General features: G+C 39.8%; 1 protein-coding gene and 2 long non-coding RNA genes across 3 annotated transcripts in view; 2 read left to right on the top strand and 1 right to left on the bottom strand.

Annotated features, from left to right (window-relative positions):
- The window catches only part of LOC125755445 (uncharacterized), a 51051-nt gene extending 38584 nt beyond the window's left edge, over nucleotides 1-12467 (top strand). The window contains exons 6-7 of the long non-coding RNA XR_007412045.1: nucleotides 11223-11378; nucleotides 12335-12467. This is a non-coding gene — a long non-coding RNA (uncharacterized LOC125755445). The remainder of the gene's footprint in view (nucleotides 1-11222; nucleotides 11379-12334) is intronic.
- LOC125755444 (SUMO-interacting motif-containing protein 1-like) lies at nucleotides 102-6718 on the top strand. Its single transcript, XM_049112617.1, has 3 exons — nucleotides 102-772; nucleotides 5237-5320; nucleotides 6415-6718. Coding segments are annotated over exons 1-3 (486 nt in total). The 5' UTR covers nucleotides 102-371; the 3' UTR covers nucleotides 6416-6718.
- Nucleotides 11197-13091, bottom strand: LOC125755446 (uncharacterized). The gene is made up of 3 exons (XR_007412046.1): nucleotides 12954-13091; nucleotides 12461-12642; nucleotides 11197-11332 (listed from the first exon to the last, which is right to left on the bottom strand). It is a non-coding gene; the product is annotated as an uncharacterized LOC125755446 (long non-coding RNA).
- Between the last annotated feature and the right edge of the window lie 5787 nt (nucleotides 13092-18878).

The following is an 18878-nucleotide window of genomic DNA, read 5'->3' on the forward strand; positions in this document are numbered from 1 at the left end:
CCGCGAGGCCGCGGAGCCTGGGGGTGGGGGGGAAGGAGGCCTCGGCCCAGCCGCCAGGCGCCTGCGAGCCCTGGGATGGGGCGGGTCCCTCGCGGGGTCAAGGCGCCGGCGGCGGGTCAGGCCTGAATCCTTGAGCGGCTCAGGTCGGGTGGCCGCGGGGGGTTTCGGAACCAGCCTCCGCCTCGCTGCGCGCGTGACCCGGGCGGCCCGGGCCGTGGGCTCGACGGCGCGGCGCTCCCGGGCCAACGCGGCATCAAAGACAGAAAAAAAGGTGTTTTCAGTGTCGGGAGGTTGAATGAACTCACGAAACCTATACATGCTTGCGCATTCCCGTGTCTGCAAAGCCGGGGCGCCCCGCAGGCGCTCCGCAGATGCTGATTCCGTTTGCCGCTCCGAGGATGCCCGAGGGTGCCCCGAGGATATCCCGAGGATGCCTGAAGATGCCCGAAGATGTCCGAGGATGCCCGAGGACGCCCCGTGAATATCCCGAGGATGCCCGAGGGTGCCCCAAGGATATCCCGAGGATGCCCGAAGATGCCCGAGGATGTCCCGTGAATATCCCGAGGGTGCCCCGAAGATGCCCGAGGATTCTCCGAGGGTGGCCCGAGGATGCCCGAAGATGCCCCGAGGATATCCCCAAGATGCCAGAGGATGCCCCGAAGATGCCCGAGGATGCTCCGAGGGTGGCCCGAGGATGCCCCGAAGATGCCCCAAGGATGCCCGAGGGTGCCCCGAGGATGCCCGAGGGCCCGCCTGACTTCCAAGAGACGGGGTGGGGCATTTCTGTCTGCTGAGGACATATTTGTGCTTACGTTCACACACATGTTTTGCCTTTCTTTTTTCTCCTATTTAAGGCAGGATTCTGTTCTTTCAAATAGGATATGAGACCCTTGACAAATCCTTTAAAGAACAGGCTGGTGCATCCTTAACATAAGAAGGAATGACCCACAGAACTGGGGCTTGGTTTGCAGACCAGCTCTTCCTCTGTGGGTGTTTCACTTTAAGACATCCGGGCCACACTGGTCCCTTAAAAGTCTCCAGTCCAGGATCTAAAATATTTCGAGCTGTGCTGCTTTCTTTGGGAAAGCTGTTGGATAATTTGGATAAAGAGCTTTTCAAGTAAATGCCTCTCAAGCTACTAAGTACCTCTTGGGCTCTCATCAAGCATCCAATTTCTTATAGACAACTGAAGTGGTTTTTTTTTTTTTCTTTTTTTTTCTTTTTTTTTTTTTTTAAAGGTTTTATTTATTCATGAGAGAGAGAGGCATAGGCACAGGCAGAGGGAGAAGCAGGCCCCACGCAGGGAGCCCGACATGGGACTCGATCCCGGGACTACGGGGTCACGCCCTGGGCCAAGTCGGTGCTAAACTGCTGAGCCACCCGGGGATTCCCCCCCCCCTTTTTTTTTCAATTCCTCGGTGTTGAGAATGAAACAAACCCCTAAAATGCTATGGCAAATTAAAATAGGTCCTTCATAATAGCACTAGGCTCATGACACTCAATAGCTTGAGTAAAAGTGAGCCCGCATTGAAAAACAACACACACAGTCAAGCCCTATTTGGTTAGTGACATTTATTTCCCTGTCAGTTGTCAGATTGAAGAGGGGCTTTTAATTTAGTGGAATAGACAAAGGGAAGGTTGAGAACCCTAGGGGGGTAAGCAGGGCTGGCTTTATGAGAGTACAGCTGGTGCAGTAGCACAGAGAGCCCCTGCTCACAGGGGCCCTCACTTGGCTTAATGTTTTATATTGTCATCTTGAGATTCTTAATAATTCTTGAGCAAGAATTTTTTATTTTGCACTGAATCTCACAAATTATTTAGCTTGGTGCTAGGAACAAAGGCGGGAAGTGGTATAGAAATGACATTAATAAAACACCTCTATGTCCAGCACAGGGCTAAAAGCTTAAAACATGATCTCATTCAACATGCCCTAGAAGGTAGGTATCATCATTCACATTTTACCAAAAATGAAACAGGCCAGCAGAGACTAAGGGCTTACTTACTCAAGACTATTAATTTAGTAATGGTAAATCAATTTGTCACAGTTCTCCATAGAGAAGAATTTGTTTTTGTTTTTGTTTTTTAAGATTTTATTTATTTATTCATGAGAGACACAGAGAGAGAGAGGCAGAGACCCAGGCAGAGGGAGAAGCAGGCTCCATGCAGGGAGCCCGACAGGGGACTCTATCCCGGGACCCTGGGGTCACGCCCTGGGGCTGAAGGCGGCGCTAAACCGCTGAGCCACCTGGGCTACCCATAGAGAAGAATTTGTTAATAATGTTTCTTCCATATAGGAATCACTCTCTCTGCCCATTTTCCTTGGTGCTTCAAATACCAGATAACTTGAAGTAGGGAAAATAAACATCCCTTGCATATATTAAGATGCATGAAATACAGTTTATACGAGCTGATATGTGTTTCTTTGTTGTGCAATGAATTAGGAAGTGATTTTTTTTATTCTATAAATCCCATCCTCAGTTTTCATTACCTAGTTCTAATCTAGGATAATTTCAGGAAATAAATATGTTGAGCCTAGATCATAACTGCCTACTTAAGGACCAAATGATAGAATTGCAAGGCGAAATAAACATATTGAATTAAATAAAATTATGGTTGAAACAATATTCACATGAAGTATGGGTTGGGGTCTCGGTGTGACTAGCAGATGAAAAAAAAACCCTGGATATTTATAAGCTTCAGTAGTCAAGACACCATGAACTTAGGCACATTGCAAGTGACAAGCATGAGCACTGATATCAGTGGAGGGTGGGAAAGTTACCAGTGCCTGCTTCTCTCTTCCAAGCCAAATTGGCCACATAGGGCTCAGAGGAAGAACTCTAGACAATGTTCAAGGGCTTCGACTTGAAAAGTGTGAAGGTGTTTGTGAGTGTCTTCATTTTACGTTTGGTAGTTAGGTAGGTACGTAGAGGTTGACTCTGAGGTCAAAGGAACAATTTGAATTGGCAAAGGTACAAAGCGTTTGGTTTTGTAGGGTTCTGGGCCTAGTGCAGTGGTTCTCAACTGGGATTGATTTTGGTGCTAGGAGATATTTGGCAATATCTTGGTGATACTTTTTGGTGGTCACATCTGGGGACTGGCATCTAGTGTGTAGAGGCCAGGGATATTGTTGAACATCCTAAAATGTGCAGGACAGCCTTTCACAGTAAAGAATTATCCAGCCCAAAGTGTCGGTTGGGCCAAGGTTGGGCACTTTGACCTAGTAGTATCATTGTTACCATCCTGCTCCCAACTGTCTCCTCAGCTTCAGGTCCCCAGTTATAGTGAAGAACCAATCTTTGGATATGTGCTTTTAATTAAAAATAGACATTTTTAGAGAAAGGAGAAGATAAGAGAGGGAGAGAAGTATTATTTAATTGCCCCTCATTGTGGGAATTTACATTCTGAGGCTAAAAAAATGAATGCATTTGCTAGAAAAGAGATTTAAGAAAAATATCCACATTTTTATGGAGCTTGTGAGTTGCCCCTAAGGTGAAAAGCTGATGAGTCAGAAATAATTTATAAGTCTTAGAAGTTGAAACCAGAAAACACAGAAAGGCTTCAGTTGGTTGAAAGCAAACTATAATTATGACTTGCTGTCATACAATGTGCATGTCATGCAGTATTTACTTAACAACTTTTATCCAAGGATCTCAAACCCTTTGCACAAAAACTTTAATCATTAAGAAACCCTCTTCTCTCTCTGTCTCTCTTTGCACATCCCATTGCACACCAAAGCTGCAGCTTCAGATTTTCTCCATGTAACCTAAAAATATTTGCTTCATACCATGTGATTGTGGCTATGAGAATGTGTAAGAGGCTACAGTTTTTCTAACAGTCAGCTTCTCTTTGCTTTGACCTTTCTTTGTGGTTCTGTAGAATTCTAATGAAAAGCCTGCATAGTTGTTTTAGTAATGCCATTTAAAACACTCTCAGGTTGTGCTCAGTGGACCTTGCTTTGTCATTTTGGAGAGAGATGGGGATCAAGGTGATCACTATGCAAGTGATTTGGTCCCAGTTTGTAAATAAAGTCTGCAAACTTCAGCCACTGTGGGAAAAAGAACTACTGGATGTCATATAGAAAGTGCAAGCAGCTTGAAATATGTTTACTATGTTATATTTATAGGCACCCTTAATGTAACAGTTTTTTTTTTTAAAGGAAACCCTTTTTCTGATTGCAAAGGTAATTCATGATTATTATGGAGAATTGGGAAAATATAGAAAGGGGGTAAGGAGAAAATAGAAATAATCCATAAGAATCCATAATTTGGGTGCTCAGAAATAACCATCCTTTAATAGTCTTTTCATAAAGCACAACTTAGAAAGATATTTTTTAATTTAACAAATATATTTCTGCATCTATTTATTTACCAAACCACAAAAACCACTGTGAGATGTATTGTCAGAACAAATGACATAGAAAAACATTATACATTTATTTGCTTTTGATATTAATTTGAAGGAAATGAATAAATATGGTCTCACCATCATCTTGGAGATGTTAATAATTTCAGTTTAATCAGTAACCTCCATGTTCCTGGTTTGAGTTTAATATAAACTCAAAAACGAAAATAATATTTATATGTTTAGGACTTACGTCTTAAAGTTGATTCAAAGACTTCATTAAAGTACCTATTAATCCTAAATGTACTGCTTGTGACTGATTTTTTTAAAGTTATTTTTCTTCTCATTGTTTAAGATTTTCTATTAAAAAGTATAAGGTGTAAAGTGAAAATCTTCCATAACCCCCTCTGCACCTTGATTTAGCCACTGTTAACAGTTAACCACTATTAACAATATAGAGATGTAGGGACGCCTGGGGGGCTTAGTGGCTCAGGTCATGACCCGGGTCCTGGAATCAAGTCCCACATCGGGCTCCCCACGGGGAGCCTGCTTCTCCCTCTGTCTGTGTCTCTGCCTCTCTCTCTCTTTCTCTGTGTTTCTCATGAACAAATAAATAAAATCTTAAAATTAGATAGATAGATAGATAGATGATAGATATATATTGCATCAGACTTTCTATTATAATGCTTAGGATAGGATAGACATAGTGATAATCATTTCTAGTTTATATGAGTGGGCTCACACCATACAGACTTTCTGCACTATGTTTTTTCAATTAGTATCTGTTGAACATCATTTATTTTCCATGCACACAAATATGCTGTATTCTTTTTAGTGGCTGCATTATTTCACAATTCCAAATTGATAGACACTCATCTCTGATTTTCTGTTGCAGTAAACATCCTTGTACATTTGTCTTTGCCCTTCTTCAGGAGTGTGAACCCACCCTTCCCCAGGACAAATCTAACCTCAAGATCTAGTAAGAATGTTATCTTTATCTTTTTAAATTAATAAAACACCATGTGAAAGCACACCGTGATACATGAGGCCTGTCAGTTCTGCTTCTAGACATGCTCTGAAATCCTCTGATTTTGCACCAACGCACTCCATGTCCAGGCCACATACAGTCGTTTCTGGTTTAGCCTATGGCAGTAGCCTCCTAACATCTTCCTTTTACCATATATGGGCCCTAGAATGATCTTTTAATGATCTATAATTTCATTTGCTGGCTATGAACCTTTCAAAGGCTTCCCACAACCTTTAGAGTAGAAATCAAACCCCTTGCTTGCCATGGTCTTCATGGCACCACTGGGGCACACTTGACCTTTCTTCCTTACTTCTTCTCATAGCTGTTTATCATTTTTCCTTGCACTTGGGCCACACCAGCCTCCTTTCTATTCTGGGGGTATATATTAGTCTGTAGTCAGCAATCTGTAGACCTAGGAGAGCTGGAGATATAGTTCCAGTCTGAGCCCACAGGCCTAAGTACGAGGCAAGCCAGTGGTGCAAATTCTAGTTTGAGTCCAACTCTGAAAGCAGAAGACCAGTGTCTTAACTATTTGGCGGGTAGATAAAGCAAATTGTTCCTTAGTTCGGAAAAAAAAAAATTCCTTAGTTCGTTTTTTGGCAGTATTCAGGCCTTCAACAGACTGGATAAGGCTATCCACAGTGGGAAGGCACTCTACTTCATTCATTCTACCAATGTCAATGTTAATCTCATCCAGAAACATTTTCATAGACAAACCCAGAATAGTGTTTAACCAATATGTGAGCATCCTGTGGCCTAGTCAAATTGATGCATGAAATTAGCCACCGGACAACCTCCAGCCTCCAGACCACTCAAAAGTTTTTTTCACATTAACTGGCTTATTCTCTTTCTCCAGTTCTCAATTCAAATGTCAGCACCTCCAACTGACTTTTCCAAACCACATTCTCTCAGATAGCCTCCCCCAGAATCACATTCTCTTATGACGTATTACGTATCATTTATAACACCCAAATATGTAACTTTTTATTTGCTCTTTACTTGATTTTATTTTATTTTTTTAAAGATTTTATTTATTTATTCACAAGAGACCCAGAGAGAGAGAGGCAGAGACACAGGTAGAGGGAGAAGCAGGCTCCACGCAGGGAGCTCGACGTGGGACTCGATCCCTGGTCTCCAGGATCACACCCCTGGCTGAAGGCAGGTGCTAAACCCCTGAGCCACCCAGGGATCCCCTCTTTACTTGATTTTAATCTCTGCCTCCTACTAGAATATAAATTGCATTACAATAGGGACCCAGTATATCTTTTACCTTACTGATACTTGCCAAAAATATATGTGCAGTAAATGAAAGGCATTATTTCGACATCAGCTGGCTAACTTTTCATGATGTTAGATTTTTAAAAGTCCTGTATAGACAAATCTTTCAAATAAAACCTCAAGTTTGTGGAAATACATCAATGTTGATTTCTTAATTTTGGCCAAAGTACCGTAGTAATAGAAGATGTGAACACCTGAGGAAACTGGTAAGGAGCAAGACCTCTTTATTATCTTTGCAACTTTTCCCTAAGCATAGATTTATTCCAAAATAAAAGGCTTATTTTAAAAAATAATCACAAACTAGAATTTCAAATATTTAAATATAAAAGAACACAAAAACGATAAAGACAGTCCTCTAGATTCAGCGCACACACACACATGCACACACACAGGGAACTAACTCTGAGGTGATGGTTGTGTTAATTAACTTGATTGTGGTCATCATTTCACAATGTGTACATATATTAAATCATCGTGTTGCATACCGTAAATATGTATAATTTTTATTTACAATTATACCTCAATAAAGCTGGGAGGGAATCTTACATGTTGCTGCTGATACTCGAAAGTGCAATGAACACTTTGTTTATTAGTTAGCATGTGTATAAATTGATAACTACCATCTTCTGAATTATGTTTACAAAATTTTTAAGCCTCCTAGGTCTTAACTATTGTTTTCCACTTCTATTACCATAATGTCAGATTCCTTGAAAGATGCTATCTGTGTAGTTAATGCCCATTTAATTTTTATAATTGAAGGATATTTTTGAACATACTGGTACCTGACAGATAATTACTACTGTTAAAATCATCACTCCATAAAAAGAGTTTCCACATGAGATGATTCTTACTTGTCTATAAGTTTTAGCTTATTTTTCTTTTGAATAAAAGCCAGCAAGATTATTAAGAAATCAGTGGTAATGAGAACCTGAAGTCAGAATTGCTGAATGTGCAATCCATCTAAGGTGATGGACATGGAGTACTGCCAGCAGATTCTTCTCCCAATGTCCGGAATGGTTCTTACCATAAGGTAGTAACTACCCAAGAGCAAAAGCACTTTGTTACTTTTGTTGTCACTCAGGCAGTTATATTCATTCAGATAGTGGCATCTGCTACATTCACTTGTATAATGACAAATTAATAAAAAAATCCACTGTAGAAAATATCCTCCTTTTGGATTTGTACAGCATTACCTAAGAATTCTTACTTGAGACATTTATAAAAATGTCAACTTTACTTCAGTTTTTTTTCTTTTTTCCTACATGGAGGCACAGATCAAAATAAGGAAAGACTAAGGAACATGAGGAAATGTCACAGAGTGGAGGAGACTAAGAAAATGTAGCAAATAAATGAGAGCTAGGATCCTGGATCAGATCCTGGGACAGAAAAAAGGACGTTGGGGGGGAAAAAAAACCCCAGTAAATTTGAATAAGCTATGCAGTTAGTAGTTTTGTACCAGTGTTTGTCTCCTGCTTCTGATAATTTTATCATGGTTTATGTACACTGTTAACATCAGAGAGACTGACTAAAGGGGAGACAACAACTTTTCTGAATTATTTTTGCAGCTTTGTTGCAACTTTTGTAAGTCTAAAATTATTTCAAAATAATTTTTTTTTGTAATTGTGTTGGAAAATTCCTCAGGAAGTTGTTACTTCAGAGAGAGACATACTATTTCTCAATAGTTCCAATAGAGCTGGTTTTCCCTCCAGCTCTGAAACAGAGCATCGTTTCTTTAGTTGAGCAGTAGATAAACGACAGTTACTGCTATACTTGCTTTAGGAATATTTTGTACAGAAGTACACATTTCAAGATACCAGATTTATACTTTGCACTGCAAAATGTCCCTACTTGGAGAGGCCCACTGGACGTAAGACCAACTGAGAGAAAGATCCACATTTCCCATCTTGTGTTTATGCCAGATTTTGGCTCATTGAGTGGGTTATTGAGCTAAATTGCCTAGACAATGTAACATTGGGGAAATTTTTTTCCTCTTTCCATTTTGTTCTTTACTGTCACATGCATATAGTTGAATTTGAATAAGTAAAGTGTAGATATTATTTGGCTTCATTGTGGTCCAGTGGAGGAAGTAAATACCCAGGAATTTTGCTAGTGGAGTGCTAGGGGAGTTTACTCTTTGAGATCATCTTGTAAGTGATAATCATTAAAAAGAAGTCCTTTTGGCAGTTTAGCAATAATATATATCATTTTCTAATTACTATTCAGTAATCACCTAGAATGTGCTTATGCACTTGTCTCTCTCTAGTCTAATACATAACTCAGGAAGAAAACATCTCTATTTTACAGAGGAAGGAAAATGGAGGTTCAGAAATGTTAAGTCACTGCCCCAATCTAGGCTTTGACCTCCGATTGGGCTGTCTCTAAATGTCTCACTATTTATATTTATCTGCAACAAATTCTACCCTTAGTGTAGTTGTGTCATAGTGAGATTTCACTATGACATATTGGCAATGTTCTGCTAATTTTAAGAGGAAATGTGATAGTTGAAAATGGTCTTATATATTTATATTTTCTTCAATATGTAGAAATACATGAGGAAATCCAAGGTCTAGGTCTTCTAGTTGTTATAAGGTTCTATTAGTAATGGAATGTATTAAGCTAATAAATTATGTATTTCATAAATACATTAAATTAACTATATCAAGATCCTAGAGTGCCTTTTAATAATGTATAGGATGGCAGTATAATAAATGTGTCTTTTAAAAGCTAGAAAAGAGGTCAGTGATCTAAAAGAAATAACTCAATGTTTACTTTAAAACGTCTACTTCTTTAGTCCTTTTATTTACCACTCAGAACTATAGTGAAAAATTTATGGGTAATCTCCTTGGCACAAAGTCACCCTTTCAAAGCAAAGATAAATAACCAAGCTTACTCTGATCTCTTTGAAAGTCCCAACTAAAAAATTTAATTATGGACTTTGGACATGGGAAATATTATTCAGTTGAGCTTTTATTCTAGAATACAGATGCTCTATAATTGGATTGGTAGACAAAGATCATTTACTTGATGTAAGAGGGAAGGAAAACGTTGTGCCTGTTGCGGCTTTCACCTTACAATTAAAGCGACATAATTAGATACTGTACCTTCGCACCCTGTTATAAGATACAGGTTTAAACCTATCCCCTACATCACAAAAACCAACATGTTTCATTCCCTGTGCATCAGCAGCCCTTCTCAGTGAAGTCGACATGCAGTAAAGAGGTTCTGAGATCCTCTTTGCCTGATCAGATCACGTTCTCTCCAAGGAATGTAAGAAACAAAGAACACCAGTACTCCCAACCTGAGTTTTCAAAACTACAATGTCACCTGGATGATCACGGTTCCCTAAACTTTCCTGAGCACAAGAATAATCTACATGCCAATTTAAAATATCTTTTCAAAAAAAATTAAATAAAAATAAAATACCCTTTCCTAGGCATGTCTTCTAAAAATTCTGATTTTTTATTAGATTTTTATTTACTCACTTGAGACATTTTATTTACCCATTTGAGAGATAAAGAGCAGAAGTGAGAGAAAGCACAGGTGGGGGAGGGGCATAGGGGATGGTTTGTGGTGGGGGAGTGGAGCAGAGAGAGGGAGCAGCAGGCTCCCCCGCTGAGCAAGGGATCATGACTCATGCAGGAGGCAGATGCTTAACCAACTGAGCCACCCAGGCGCCCCTAGAAATTGTAATTTAATAGATTGTAGTGGGGCCTACGGTTCTGAATTTTAGACAAACATCACAGATGACAAAAAAAAAATATCACAGATGACAAGGCATATTTGAGACTCAAATTTTTAAAAATAAAATAAAGCATCTGGTACCCCTATCAGGTGTTATCGGCACCCTGGGGATAGTAGAACTTAGGCTATTTGTCAAACTTCAGTTTTCCTCGTTTATGGATTTTTTTAACCTCTCCTCCAATGTCTATTTTTTTAATTTATTTTTTATTGGTGTTCAATTTGCCAACATATAGAATAACACCCAGTACTCATCCCATCGAGTGCCCCCCTCAGTGCTCGTCACCCAGTCACTCCCAACCCCCCGCCCACCTCCCTTTCTACCACCCCTAGTTCGTTTCCCAGAGTGAGGAGTCTCTCATGTTCTGTCTCCTTCTCTGAATTTCTCATTCATTTTCCCTCCTTTCCCCTATGATCCCTTTCACTATTATTTATATTCCCCAAATGAATGAGACCATATAATGTTTGTCCTTCTCCGATTGACTTATTTCACTCTGCATAATACCCTCCACTTCCATCCATGTCGAATCCAATGTCTATTTTAAAAAGCAATCATAACATCTACCTCTTAAATTTATAGTAAGTATTAAAGATGAAGGATCTGGGCTCTTGCTCAGGCTCTAGACTCTTTGGGGGGTGGGGGGATCAGCAGTTAGCAGTCACTGAGAACTTATTAAACACGCAGAATGTCAGGCCCTGCCCCGGACCTGCTGAATCTGTATATGCTTATTAAGAGGATGTCTTGGGTGATTCATAAGCACATTAAAGTTGGTGAAGCTCTGACCTAGTCACTGAGTGAGTGTTCAGGAAATGCTAGATTCTTTTCTTCTCGTTACAGTCGTACCAATAATTCAGTTCTGCTGGGGCTCAGTGACTGTCACCACCGTTTCTTCTTGTTAGTCTCAGCCCAGCAGCTACACTTCCATCTCTTGCCCGGTGGAAAGGCATCTGTAAATAAACAAATGCATGGACTAAAATTGGGCTACTGCAAAAGGTAACTCAGGATTTCTGTGTTTGCTCCTTCATACTTCCCCAGGCACGAAGCTGACAACAGGCATTTTACAGTGTCTCCTAAGTATTATTTCAGAGCTTCTTGAGTGTACCTCGCTGAGAGTTTCCTGCACAGCTTTTTGCTACCATTTAGCAATTGTTGGTGGCGGAGGAGGCCTATAAGTTAATGATTAAACTGGTCACTGCTTGAATACGAAATTGGGGAAGGTTTCATACAAAGGTTTTGGGGCTTCTTTCTTTCTTTCTTCTTTTTTTTTTTTTTTTTTTTTGACTTCCAGGTTTGTCATTGAATCCTGCAGAGTCAGAAGAGGAGAATTAGGTAGAACCTGTCTTACTGCATCAAAGACATTTTCAGTAATTGCCTGCATTAAGATGCGCAGCAGCACATGTTAGTACATGACAAATGAAAATGAAAACTGTATTTTAAATGTCAGGGGTGTACTCAGGGAACAATGGAAAAGGCCGGCTGCTACAATTAACATTTTAGCCGGAATGCTTTTTTATTAAAGCTGTAAATAAATAAACTTAGTTTAGTGTTTAAAAATAAATAGGCTATTTTTCAGATGTATAGATATAGTTTTCTAGCCACAAAAAGAAAGTCCTCTCTTCAGTGCCTTATGTTTCTTCATAAGTTTGCTCCCCAACAGAACTTAGTGAAATCTGGTCTTTGCTAGTGTCTTTTTTTTTTTTTTTTAAGATTTTATTTGTTTATTCATGAGAAACAGAGAGAGAGAGAGGCAGAGACACAGGCAGAGGGAGAAGCAGGCTCCATGCAGGGAGCCCGACGTGGGACTCGATCCCAGGACCCCGGGATCACACCCTGAGCCAAAGGCAGATGCTCAACCACTGAGCCACCCAGGTGCCCCCTGGTCTTTATCTGTGTCCTATCACTTCTATGTTCTTATAAAAATAGTCTTTTTGATTTTCCCTTTGACATAGGTGAACGCCCTTCCTTGGTGGCTTCTACTTACACTATACTCCAGCCAAGCCTGCAGACTGACCTCAAGCAGGAGCACACCTCTCATATTTTCTACGCTCTGCAGAGAGTGGTAGATGCATTCTTACCTGTTCTCAAGTTCTTGGGGAAAGATCCATATATTCAAAACCTGAATACTAAGTTGAGTATTCCTTAATTCCACATGTAGGTCTTTGAATTCACTACTCATCCTTTGCAGTGTTGTGGAGGGCAAGCTCATCTGCTTCTTCCCTTTTGGTTGGCTAGATTCAGTAGTGAGGGCGAGACAGGTCTAGAAATTGAGAAAGTTAGGGAAAACATTTTACACTAGGATCAATGGATCACCAAAGAATTAGGTCTTCAACTAAAAGGGTCTTGTACCTAAATTCACCAATTAAACTGTCCTTCATGTTATAGGTTGAATTGTATTGTCTCCAGATTCCTTTGTTGAAGTCCTAACCCTCAGCACCTCAGAATGTGACATTACTTAGAGATGGGGTTTTTATAGAGGTAACCAAGTTAAAACGAGCTCTCTAGGGTGAGTCCTACTCCGATATGATTGGCGTCCTTCTAAGGAGAGGGAATTTAGACACAGACACTCACCGTGGGAAGACTGTGAAGAGACATGGGGTGGAGATGGCCATCTATCAAGTCAAGGAGAAAGGCCTGGGACATATTTGTACTGCACAGAAGAAACAAACCCTGCTAAGGCTTTGATTTGGGGCTCCTAGTGTCAAGAACTGTGAGACAATAAACTTTCTATTTGAAGCCACCAGTCTGTGACACTTTGTTGCGACAGCCCTAGCAAACTCAGACACTTCCTGAGTCCCTGGGAAGAGCAAACAGCACGGGATGTTGTATCAGTCAGGATTAGGGCGGCTAAACTGACTATAATGTGCTTATAGTATAAAACAAGACTACCCATAGGATTTTTTTTTTTCCGACCTAACCTTGGCTTGCTTTTTGCTGAGTCATAACGAGGTCTATTATCACCATAGTACCTATTATGGTCATATTGCCTGCCACAGTTCAGGAATGGTTTCACTTGTGCGATCTCATTATCATTGGAAAATATTTTCTTATTTGTTAAACCTTGAGCCACACGGGAGCTTAGCACATCATCTTCAAGCATGGAGCCAAGTACCAGGAACTTCACTAATATGTCCTGTCTATAAGCCCTGATGATCTTCCGTATCCTTATGGAACTGGGTAGGATTGTACCCCGCCCCCCAACCCTGGTCGGGAATAGTTGTGTCAGATAGGAACAGAAAGCAGAACATATCTATTCGGGTTTGTGCAGAAATTGGCTGGCTGGCAAATCAAGGGAGAAGTGGACCTAAGGAGCTCTTTGTATGGAATTGGTGAGATTCGAAGGTCACTACCTAAGGATTTCACACCGTCTCACATCTCCACCGTACTACCAACGTCCCTGAAATTGGATTCTGGTACAGCCCTTTCCTTTGTTCAGGGCAAATATCCCTTCAGGAAGTTAGAGATTTGACAGGAGAAGTTCATTTGGGTGCTTGTGTGGGGAAAGGCAAAGATTTGTGGGAAGGGACAAAGATTAACTCCCCAATTACAATCGACTTAAAAATGATACCTATAATGAAAGGATGAATAAATGCAGCCTATAGTTACCTCCCTTGATTGAATTCAAGGGCTTGTCCCAGCTAATCCAGCTGACTTTAAAGGCCACTTTCCTTTTGAACTGAATGTCTGCACAGAAGTCACTGAGTTTCCTGAAATTTATAATCCAGACTGGTTTTTATATAACATGGGAGTTGGCAAGCTTTTCCTGTAAGGGCCGAGTAGTAGATATCTAGAAGATTTTTAGAAATAAGATGTCTAATGACTAACACAACTATTCAGCTCTGCCTTTATAAGTGAAAGCAGCCATAGACAATATATAAACAAATGGGCATAGCTATATTCCTAACTTTATTTATGGATACTGAAATTTGAATTTCATAATTTTTATGAGTCATAAAATTATTCCCTTTTTTTCCCTCAAACATTTTAAAATGTAAAACCAGTCTTGGGACACCTGGGTGGCTCAGCAGTTGAGCATCTGCCTTCGGCTCAGGGTGTGATCCCAGGGTCCCGGGATTGAGTCCCGCCTTGGGGTCTTCACAGGAAGCCTGCTTCTCCCTCTGCCTATGTTTCTGCCTCTCTCTCCATGTCTTTCATTAGTAAATAAATAAAATCTTAAAACAAAAAAAACTAAACTAAACTAAACTAAAAAAATAGAAACCATTCTTAGTTCTGGACCCTACAAAAGTCATCTGTAGGCTGGATTTGGCCCATGGGTCCTCTTTGTAAACCTCTGATACAATACAGCTCCGCCCCCCCCCCCCAAACAGTTGAACTCCATTACTTCATAATTGAAATCATTCTTAAAGCTGGTTTGGTAACTTTGGGAGAAAAATTTTGTGTTGAAGAAGGGGAACCATGTGTCATATTCTTTTACCCCTTACCATGCCAGTGTGTATTTCCTAAATCGAGGAACTCATTTTGGCATGTATTCACCGATCTTTTTTTATTGCAGTCTAACCCTTGAGTTTATATCCTTTCCTGGTTTCAGTTCTTCTAATCTGGTACAAATTTTATATTTTTCACATGCTTTTGCTTTTCAAATACTCTCAGTCTATGAGTTTTCCCATTTTACCTCACTGACTAGTGAGTTTCCCAATTCCCTGTCTTCAGTTGTGGTGTTGTTCTCCTACTGCCTCCTATGCTTTATCTCTACATTTCTGGTAAGGAGTGGTCATAACCGAATCATAACTTTGCTCCACACTGCCACTTCAAATTTACCCTCCCAGAGCACAGCTGTTGTCTCTCAATCTCCTATAATTACCCCCATATTCATATTACAGTAGAGCACTGGTGATTTTATTACTTTTATTGTTACTTCCTTCTACTTTGAGCTTAGCATGGTCTCACTAACTAAAGGCAGTATCAGTGGCAGAAGTAATTCATGCATATAGTGATTCCAAATAGGCTTTCTCTTAGGTCTTTTTGTGGCCTACACAGAAATTTGTGGGAATTGGAAGACCTGAGTTCATGTTCCCGTCCTCCTATTTATCACATAGGTAATCTCTTCTGATCACCAATCTTCCTAAAACCTTAGCTACCACATCTAAAATGATACCCACTCCTCTATCTATCCTGTAAAGACCTGCTTTGCCTACTTTAGTGATTTTTTTGAAGGATACAATGATAAAGTATAGTGAAAAGGCTTTAAAAGAAATCCCAGAATATTTTAAAACTGTATTTGTTCAAACATTCCGAGTTGGGAGAGATCATAGAAATTATCCAGTCCAACTGGGTCATTTTACAGATGAGGAAAGTAAAAAACCAGAAAGATTAACTGACCTGCTTGTGGTCATTGAACTATTTAGCAGAGCCAGGTTTCCTGGTTCCTAAACCGGTGCTTTTTTTAAATTTTAACAAACTCTTCCTAGACAGAATGTACCTCTCAGGGTGTTCAGCTGTATGCTTTGATGGTGTGAAAAGCACAATCCTAAGAGCCAAATACTTTTAAAGCACCAATTCTGCATGGCATAAGTAAATACACAAGTTTACAAAGAGCAAGACAATTCAAAGATAAATGCACAAGGATTATAGATAACTTAGAATTTTATTTGACATTATTTGAAGTATCTGTCTGGAAATGATTCTTGCTCACTGAGATGCAGGTTTTATAAAAGTATCAACAACAAGGATTTATGTTAAGTTTAAACAGATTAGCCTTTGCTTCAGGGTCAATAAATGGACAACACAAGCTGTCAATGATCATCATTTTCAAATGATTTCATTACAAAGATGTTAAACATGGGGTAACAGGTTAATAGTGGAATGGTCCTGCCTGAAGTTTAATTCAAATTGATGTAAAAATTTAGACCTGGAATTGTTGAAGGGGATACTGACATAATTTTTAGATGAAATAGACAAGAGATTAAATTTGTTTCTGGTGTTGAATTTTGGAAGCATACTCTCTTGGACATTGGATTGAATCCACTCTTTGTCCCTTTGAACAGAGTCTCACTGGTAGAATTTAAGATAGAGCTGGTGAGCTTCAGAGTTCTTATATCTCAATCAAATCTTTGAACTGTTCTGACCACAAAAGTCTTCTCTCTATAACTTATTTAATTCAAAGTTTTAATTCAAGTAAATAAGGAAGTATTACTAGGTGTCAAATCAGAAAAGACTATAGTGGGCAAAGTTTAGAACAGTTGTCCTAGGATATTAGAATGGTGAAGGCCTCCCAAATTTTGTCAGGGTTGGGCTTCTGTAATCTCATGCACGGTTCTCACTGAAGTTTCAATGGCCAGATCCAGGATTTTATACATATTTTAATAGATAATAAATTCATAATAAAAATGAAAATTATTGAGTTCTCAGATGGCCTCTTTGGAGTCTGTGCCTCTAGCTGGCTCACAAGTCATGGACGTTTAAACACGAGAAGGATAAAGTTAGTTTTAGGCTGGTACTGCTCTGTTTCTCTATATCTCAGGCAAATTCCAAGACGATAGAATTTGAAAGCCCACGATTTTTGACCTGGCCATTTAAAAAAGTATTGCTAAAATCTTGATCACAAAGAACACACAGCGTGAGGAGCAAATGCACCCCGAAGAAATATGCACGTGTTTAATTAACTCAATAAAGTAGAATGCATCTACTTTAGCAACAAACCAGATTTGCTAGCATTAAATATCTGCTTCAGTAGGGTCACCCTTGTCCTGTGTCACCTTTATCCACTGTTTAGGAAAAATTGCTAAGTAGATTCTCACATTAACATCATGTTCTCAGACTGTAACTCTTTTTAATGCTTTCAAATCAGCTCTTTCTACCTTGAAAATTCTTTTATTTATCCTTGTGTTTATTATGCTTTCCCTCATTTTCTACAAGTCTCCGCAAATGCTTGTGTAACACGCAGTCTTTTTACAAAGTATCTCAATACCTTAGTATTAGCCTGGAGAAGAGAGTCTAGTCTTGAAGGTATATACCAAAAGTGTGGGGCAAAAACAGAGCTCACCATGAACCACATCAAGTACGTGTCCTCTGAATTGGGCAATACTTCCATGAAGGCAACAGAACAGAGTCACACATTTATATAAGTCAATTCAAGCTTTTCTTTCTTTTTTTTAAAATCTCACAGCCCATAGCACAAATTCCCTCCAAATCTACTAACTCAGAAAGAGACCCGAGGAGACAGAAGATGTTTTCATTCTTAACTTTATTAGTGGCAAAACGAGGTTTGAAGGAAAAGACGTTTTCTTCCCCCTCTACCTCCCAGATCCCCCTACCCACAGTGAATTGAAGATAAATAGCCCCATGTGAATAGCCAACCTGACTTTCCCACCCAGTAACAGGGTAAGAAGCTAGTTTTGAGACAGCAGAGGCCTGTCGGGGCATGCAGGAGGCCCAACTCACCTGCCAGTTGACTGATTAGAACCTGGAAGCAGTGTGCCAGCAATGCCTCAGGGGAGGTGATCCAGGAGGGATTCTAAAGGCTTAGCACGTTAACCCCACCTGGCCTTATGATTGCTGGGCCCTCCTCCTCACTAATTAAGTAAATACCTTCTGGCCTTGGGGAAGAGCAAAGAGAGGATAAAGAAAGAAAAAGAGAGAAAGTAAATACATTGCCTCTGGGGGAGTAGAGCAGAGGTCCTTTTCGTTACTAAAATATTAAAAGCAAATGTGTAACACCACCTCCCAATCTATAATAGTTGGAAAAATAGGTAACCACTATTATTTTGGGTGTGACTCCATTCTTTTATCTGTATTTTATCAGGCAATATTGATTTCAAAGTCCAATTATACATACAACTTAGCTTTGAGATTTAAGCTATTCAAGATTTAGAGTAAAGTGGTATCAGTCACTGTCTATGGAGTCGAAAATATCTACCCTGAAGATGGTAGTGAGCAAAGAGAGCTAAAACTGGTTTTCAATCTCTCTTGTTTTAAATAGTGCTAATTCAAGGGTAAATATAAGGCTTCCCTTAGATTTGTACTGGCAATATTTCATTATTTATTTATTTTTAATATTTTATTCATTCAAGAGAAAGAGACAGAGCATGAGCATGAGCAGTGGGGAAGAGGTAGAGGGAGAGGGAGAAGCAGATTCCCCTCTGAGCAGGGAGCCCAAGCAGGGCTCCATCCCAGGACTAGGAGATGATGATGGAGGTGAAGGCAGATGCTCAAGTGACTGAGCCACCCAGGTGCCCCTCATTTATTTGGTGATCTAGTTAGAGAAAAGTTTTCCATTTAAGTTGACATACTCTCCCTGGAGGGATAATCATAAAATCATACACAAAAACTCTTCTCTCATTCTACATTGATTGTACCAATTCCAGTGCTCATATCTCCTATAATAATATATGTTACAAGATATGAAAGATATAAATCTAGAGGTAGAGGACATCTAATATACTAAGTAATCAGATCAAGCAGCACAGAACAGATTCTTGTTATAAGAGAGGAAAGTAGCAGTTGCCTCAAAGTTGGTGAAAATCAAAATGATTGACT

The sequence above is a fragment of the Canis lupus genome, chromosome 1 (assembly GCF_003254725.2).
Source record: "Canis lupus dingo isolate Sandy chromosome 1, ASM325472v2, whole genome shotgun sequence".
Lineage (NCBI taxonomy): Eukaryota > Metazoa > Chordata > Mammalia > Carnivora > Canidae > Canis > Canis lupus.

Excerpts from the sequence above, each read along its gene's own strand:
- LOC125755444 (XM_049112617.1), top strand. The coding sequence starts at position 372 with ATGCTGATTCCGTTTGCCGCTCCGAGGATGCCCGAGGGTGCCCCGAGG. Across the intron at positions 773-5,236 it reads CCTGACTTCCAAGAGACGGG|TAAACATCCTTGTACATTTG; the intron begins GTGGGGCATTTC and ends TTTCTGTTGCAG.